The sequence below is a fragment of the Dasypus novemcinctus genome, chromosome 17 (genome assembly GCF_030445035.2).
Source record: "Dasypus novemcinctus isolate mDasNov1 chromosome 17, mDasNov1.1.hap2, whole genome shotgun sequence".
NCBI lineage: Eukaryota > Metazoa > Chordata > Mammalia > Cingulata > Dasypodidae > Dasypus > Dasypus novemcinctus.
Window position 1 is genome coordinate 80,860,426 of NC_080689.1, and position 7,696 is coordinate 80,868,121.

Sequence of the window (7,696 nt, forward strand, 5' to 3'; positions counted from 1 at the left end):
TAGGGGTATTGCTTCCATGCAAGAGGGCTAAACAAAAGAAGTAAATATATTGAAGGGAGATACAAATATGGAAGAAAGCTACTGAAATGACCTGCTCATGTTAAGCCAAGAGAGACTTCTCAGTTCTGAATCTCCTTGCCTCCTGCAGCAGATGTTGACCCTTCCTCCCTTCCAGAAATGCTCCTTCACTTTGCTTCACATGCATGCACCTGCTCCTAATTTTCTGGCCCTTTTTCTTCAGTGTCCTCTCCTGGTTCTTTTCCCTCTGGCCCTTGCCTAAATATTGATGTTCTTTAGGCATTATCCATTGCTAGATTTTCTTCCTACACTACATTTTCTCCCTGGGCAATTGGTTTCAATTAAATCATTATGTGGGTTCCTCCCAAAACATTATCTCTATCCCAGATCTCTCCACTGGTCATCTCCATTTGGATGTCCAACAGGCTAAAATTCAACATGCCAAAAGTTGAACTTCGTGTTTTCTATTCCACCAACCAATCTACCCTTCCTCCTGGGCTTTGTGTCAGTGAACAATATCACCATGAAATAGAGTGCTCAAGCCAGAAACATGGGCATGAGCATCACTGCTAATTGCTGCTCCCTCCGCTTCCCTGCCCCTAACCTGGTCAGACCATCAATGTCTCTTCTTTTACAAAAGATTTTTAAAACTCTTTCCTCCCCCCACCCCCTGCCCACATCTTGTTGTTTGTGCTGTCCATCTCCCCCGCCCCCCCTCCCCCCCGCTTGTTGTGCCTCTCATTGTGTTTCCTGTCTCTTCGTGGTGTCATCTCGTTGCATCAGCTTGCACGCCAATCTGTTGGATCAGCTCGCTGTCTTGCTCATCTTCTTTAGGAGGCACCAGGAACCGAAACTGTGACCTCCCATGTGGTAGGCAGGTGCCCAGCTGTTTGAGCTATATCTGCTTTCCCATCAATGTCTCTTGACAAGACTCATAAGACAGTCTCCTGTCTTTCTGCTTTTGGTCTTGCATTCTCCTCCACAACCCCCAATTCATCCTTCACATTAAAGGGTGACTTGAGGGACTTCTTTCTTTTTTGAATATACAAAAGCATTTCTGTACTTTCTCATGTAACAAGTTATACAATGCACACAGTGGGGTTGGATTTCTGGAGTGGTCTCTCTACGCTGTATTGTTCCCCCAACTCATTAGGCACAAGTTCTTCAATCTAAGCTCTTGGGGACACTGCCTTGTAGCCAACTTCTTTTGTAGCAAAAACTCCTTCCCACTGGTCTCAATTATTGCCCTGTGGTCTCTTCTGTTGGTCTGTGAGGTGTCTGTGGAACAAGGTCTAACTTCTCACTTTTCATCAGGTTCCTTCCTGGCATAGTGCTGTAAATATTTGTTTATGCATATATCAAGTCAATTCCGATTTTTTACAGTTTTTTTTTCCCCAGCTTGTTTTTGACAATTATTTTCCAAATTCAGTCAGAATTTGCCTCCCATTATTTTCCATGTAATTCAGCTTCTTCTCTCAGATATGCTTTGAGGATTTCTTAAAAACAGAAGTGGGGATCAAAGTAGAAGACAAAGGAACACTCAGCTTCAACAAGAAAATTATGCTTTAATCTGCTTGTTTATTGGATAGGGTTGGGTGAAAGGAGTTACCCATAATGTTTGAGAGGGAAAAAGTTTGCCTTAAAAATTTCGAAAAATGTTATTACCTCGAGACCTTTCAACATCATGTCTTACATGTCTCACCTCGCCCAAATTTTCTGGTCACAATAAAAATATTAAAAAAGATTTACTATGTGTAGATTAATGTTCAGTTGTGTGCTAATTTTATTGAACCTCTGCATCCATTTAAAAATTATTTTGATGAGATCTCAGTATGTTAGTGAATGTTCTTATAGTTTTGAACCCCCTACCCCAAGACATTAGACTAATGAAATCTCTGAAAAAGACTATTTTCCTGGGTTTTCAGAGAAAAGAGATTATACCATTCTTGGCACTGATAATCCACAGCCTACTTGTTCTACTCAGGTTCTCTTTTCACCAGTAGATAAGATATAATAAAAGAGAGGGAATGATATCACAGAACAAAATAATCTCGCAATGCGAAGAAGTAAAATTGATTTGGGAATCAATTCACTCATTTTGTGACTAGTCATATAACCAATCACATTATTCTTGAGCCCATATTTTCCATTTTGTCCAAATCTCAAGAAAAACTATTACATGCTTACTTTTAGATATATATTATTCTTTTTTTTAAAAAAAAATCAAGGAAATAGAAGTCTACTTTTTCCATTTCTTGGTGACTTCATGTTGGATTCTAATAGTCACCTCTTCTAGGTGACAGTCTAGGATGTGGGCATACTAATAACTTAGGTCTCGCTAACCAATTTTATCAAGTCCACACCCTCTCCCCCAAGCCTAGAAAGTTTTATTTTAGAATAAAAATAAGTACATGTGATGGTTAATTTTATGTGACGACTTTGCTAGGATATGATATCCAGTTGCTTGGTCAAACACTGGCCTCAATGTTGCTATTTCAATATTTTGTAGATGTGATTAGCGTCTACAGAGTAAAGGAGACTGCACACGATAAGGTGGGTGGACTTCATTCAATCAGTTGAAGGCTTAAGATAAAAAAACCAAGGTTTCCCAGAGAAGAAGAAATTCTGTCTCAAGACTACATCAATTTCTAAATTTCCAATCTCCTGGTCTCCCTACAGATTTTGGGTTTAAGACTGCAACATCAACCCTTACCAGAAATTCTAGCTTGCTGGCCTGTCCTAAAGATTTTGGGCTTGCTAATCCCCACAGTTAAGTGAGCCATTTCCTTAGAAGTAAGCATATTACATATATGTGAATACATATATTCTGTTGGTTCTGTTTCTCTGAAAATCCCTTACTGATACAGGCCAGACTGAATTTCCATTTCTCTTTTCCTTCTGTGGAAAAAAAAATAAATTTTAAGATAATTAGTAGAAATGTAAGCACAGCATAGTAGAAAGCAAAGAGTTTTCAAATAGAGTCTTACTGTTATTCAAGGTATTTCAGAGATCAGTCTTTTTAGTCATACTTGACTAGTCAGTCATATGAGGAAAATGAAGCTAAATCACACAGCAACCTGATGGCACAGCTGAGTAGACCCTAGGATTCAGATTCAAGGCTGTTATTCTTTCTACAACACAGTAGGGATGCTCAAGTATTTGTTATACCTATCATAAAAAAGGAGACTATCAGAATGAAACAAAACACCAACAACTTTGTCAGACAAAACAGTTTAATAGCACTTTCTCTCTTATAAAACTCCTCCCTGTTCAGTTTAACTATTTGGAAAAATTGTGGTCATAGATTTCTATCCTAGAGGTTGGTTTCAAATCTGAATAAGCAGGGTGTTGGAAATAAGGAATTCTTACAACTTTCAAGTGTGACCTACCCCAAAAGTCTTGCTTCTTAAGTACAAACTGCTCTTAATTACAATTACTGATCTCCCACTCCCAAAAGAAAATCATTGTTGAATGGGAACAGATCATTGACACAGAACAACATGTAGAAATTAGAACTTTATTATAAATGTTTCCAGAATATAAACTGATTTTATATCAGAATTCTTTGATAACTTTTAAAACTATATGTAATCTAAACTTATTATAATATATCTCATTTTTCACTTTCCAACCTATAAAATAGTGCAAGTTAGATTTAACAAAGAAAAAAAAAATCAGTCTAAATTGCTTCATAGAGAAAGCCAAGAAACATAAAAATACCCCACCCAAACTAAAACAAACTCAATCAAGAAATAGATACTGCAAAGCCTATTAATCCTCCAATTTAAAATAAATGACCTCTGAAGGGAAAACAATTCTACTATCACAGCAATTTGATGAATAAAAGTAGTCACTCTCATTAAGGGAAATTATATGTAAGAAAAATGTAATAATACTTCTAGAGAATGAGGAAAAGTAATTTCCATGTTGGGGAGCAAGCATATGAAATACTTTCTGTTCACGTGGCCTTTGTTAGAGGTTGAAGTACCTGTTAATATTAGAAAAGTGATATGAACACAAACTTCATGAAATCAACTCCTTCAACTACTTTTTTCAATTCAACTTTGGGAGAACCAAATAAATAGCTTCAAAATCCGAGGATAGACTGGTCCCAAAGCATTTCCTCCTCTGTCCTTTCTTGGCCTTGTTCTTTTTTCTCTTTTCTACGCTTACGTTCCTCTTTCTTAGAGGCTACATCTCGGCTTTTTTTCTCTTTTCGATTCTTAATCTTTTCTGTACTGACACTGACTGTTTCCACCTCTTCTTTCTTTCTTTGGATGCTCTTGTGTTTGTCTAAATCTATTTCCTCATAACTTTTTTTCCTCTTATGCTTGGGCTGCTCCTCCTCTGGTTTTTCTCTGTCTTCTTCCTGGTGCCTTTTTCTCTTCTGATGTGTCTGTTTGTGACTGGCTTGATGGGAACTAGTACTATTTTCTAAGGAGAGGTGTTTGTAAACTCCAGATTCTACACTATATGAGCCACAATTATATTCTTGCTGACTAACGTGCAGGGGTACTGGTTTTTCTGAGTAGTCCCTGGGGAGGTGACAGTAGCTCAGAGAGTCTGGTCTCAGTCTGCTGTCATGATCTGGTAGCCACTGAGGTAAATGGTTTTCCACTGCTTGTGAAATATTGTATGATCTTCGGTAAGTCTGGACAGTTTCAGATGGGAGTCTTTGCTCAAACATTCTATATCTGGGTCTAGAGTCAACCTCTTCTTTGTACCCATAGGTTTCTAAATAGTCCTCTCTCATCTTTCTGAAACAAGTCTTTGGCTCTAAGCCTCTGGCTTTCTGCACTTTGATATAATCTTCAAGTTCGTCTTGAAAAGAGTCATATGTTTTCTTTGAATGCTTCATTAGGTTGACAACAAGGGATTCTCTGTAGAGAAGATGGGAAAAAATTCTTACTAGGTTATTTTATTGTGAATATTTTCTTTGCTCTTGAAAAGAGCTTCAAAACTAAACCAAATCAAACCAAAACCAAAACCAAAGAAGGCCAAACAAAAAATAAACTCCAGCGTAACATTAGATGCCAGAAAGGAGCATCAGAGATGGCCAAATATCTCCCAGAGCACTCATAAATAACTTTATCAACAGAACCAAACAAAACACCTTTCTCAGAAATGGGATTTAAGAAAAAGGGTGAGGGGCAAAAAAGCTGACCTATCAGATGTTGCCAGAGGACTGGAATGTAAGACAAGTAGGGACATGTGGATAAGGACCACAGATCTACCATGCAGGCCCTCCTCAGAAGGTTCACATAATTTCTAATGTTCTTATTAATCAGTTCCTTGTATATTGTTTTCCAAGAGAAGTAACAGAACTACAGTGAAGTCATTTGATAATCTGATGTTTAAAATCTTCAGTTTACTCAAGTGAAATAAAATTAACATATATACTCACCTGACTAGAGTACTGTAAGTCTTAATAATAAAAGGATGCTTGTAAAATGGTTTGGAAATACTGGATAAAATTAGAGATTGAGCTATGAGATGACAACTACTCTCAGGTATAGGTGTGAAGAAAGACGAGGGAACAGAGTTCCAGACCTTCTATATAGGGCTTGGATTTCATTCTGCTACTTCTGATTGGTTAAGAAAGCATTCTAGAACTCTCTCTTTGTTCTCTATTAACATCATGGTGGGGGAGTTAAGGGAGAAAATTAAGATGACAGCTGAGGGAGTTAGGAGTGAGGTATGAAAAAGTTCTGGAAGAAACTTTACAGTAGACATACTGGAGTTTTTTGTTTGCTTATTTGATATTTTGTGGGGGAGGGACACTATTCCTGACTCTGTTTCTCCCATCTCAAATCCTGCATAAGGACAAATATAGCAGAAAATAAATTTACCATGAGATGATAATGCTCTAGATAAGTTTGAATCACCAATGCAGAATTGAGTATTTCTCCCCTTCAACAGAAACAGATAAGCCTGACATAGCATTTTTTGAGATTAAAAAGAAAATCCAAATAAAGTCTAATTTGGTGAATCAGAAAATTTAGCTCCTATTCAGCTTAAACAGTTCTGACTAGAATAAAGTAATACAACAGAAATACTACACTCTGATTAAATATGGACAAAAAACGTAAACAGACACTAAAGAATATGTAGCAATGGCCATTAAGCACATGAGAAGATGCTCAATAACATTAGTCATCAAGTAAATGTGAACTGAAATCACAATAAGATACTACCATGTACTCACTAGAATGATGGACATTTTAAAAACGGACAATTCCAAGTACTGGTGAGGATGTGGAGTAACTGGAACCCCTACACATGGAGGTGGCAATATGAAATGTACAATCCCTTGGAAAACAGTTTGGCAGTTTCTTAAAAATGTAAAACACAAGCTGACCATATGATCCAGTCATTCCATTTCTAGGTATTTACCCAAAGAGAAAAGGAAATATTTGTGCATACAAAGACTTGTACATAAATATTCATAGCAGTTTTATTTGTAATAGCCCAAACTGGAAACAGTCAAAATGCCTCCCAACAGGTGAATGGATAAAGCAACCTGTGGCATTACTATCAGTGATAAAAAGGAAAGAACTATCAATACACACAGCGGGAATTAATCTCTAATTGTGCTGAGGGAAAGAAGCCTGACAAAAGAGTACATAGTGTATGATTCCATTTATATAAAACTCTAGAAAATGGAAACTAATCTATAGTGTCTGGTTGCTTGGGAATGGGGGCAGGGGAGAGGTGGCAGGGAGGAATTAGAATGATGCATGTATTTGCTATCTTGATTGTGGTGATGATTTCATGGGTACACATTTTTCAAAACTTACCAAATTGCAAATTTTAAACACATCCAGCTTACTGTATGTAAATTATACTTCAATAATGCAGTTTCTAAAAGTCACTAACAAGACAAAAAATGTTGGTAATTGTTGAAACTTGGTGATGGGTACATGAGAGTTTATTATTTTCTCTACTTCTGAGTATGTTTGGTTGAACAATCTTGATAATAAAAAGATTTTACTTTATACCCACTAGGATGGCTATAATAAAAAAAAAGATAGACAATATTAAATATTGGCTGATGGGTATGTAAAATAGTATTGTCACTTTGGAGGAGTTTACCAGTTTCTCAAAATGTTAAACACGGAGTTAGCATGACCCAGGCAATTCCACTTCTAGGTATATATCCAAGAAAAGTGAAAACACATGTCCACCTACAAACTTGTACATGAAGGTTCACAGTAGCATTATTTATAATAGTCAAAAAGTAGAAACAACCAAATGACCATCAACTGATGGATAAATTGTGGTATAGTCATATAACAGAATATTGTTTGGCAATAAGAAGGGACGAAGTATTGATAATATGACAACATGGATGATCCTTGTAAACATTTATGCTAAGGGAAAGAGGCCAGTCACCAAAGACCACATATCATATGATTACATTTAGATGAAATATCCAGAATAGGCAAATCCACAGAGAAAGAAAGCAGATGGATTGTCTAGGGCTGGGAGTGGTGTGTGGGATTGGAGAGGAAAATGGGGAGTGAGTGTACTAGGAATAGGGCTTCTTTCTGGGGTGATAAAATGTTCTAAACTTAGATTATGGTGATAGTTGCACAACTCTGTGATTATACTAAAAATCGATGGATTATAAATTTTAAATGGGTGCATTTTATGGTACATGAGATATATTATAGAGGTT

At 36.9% G+C, this 7,696-nt stretch overlaps 1 protein-coding gene across 1 annotated transcript; it reads right to left on the reverse strand.

Annotated features, from left to right (window-relative positions):
* Nucleotides 1-3,233: 3,233 nt before the first annotated feature.
* On the reverse strand, nt 3,234-4,898 carry KRCC1 (lysine rich coiled-coil 1). Its single transcript, XM_012530557.4, has one exon. It carries the CDS (start codon nt 4,874-4,876, stop codon nt 4,106-4,108), a length of 771 nt encoding a protein of 256 aa, XP_012386011.2. The 5' UTR covers nt 4,877-4,898; the 3' UTR covers nt 3,234-4,105.
* Between the last annotated feature and the right edge of the window lie 2,798 nt (nt 4,899-7,696).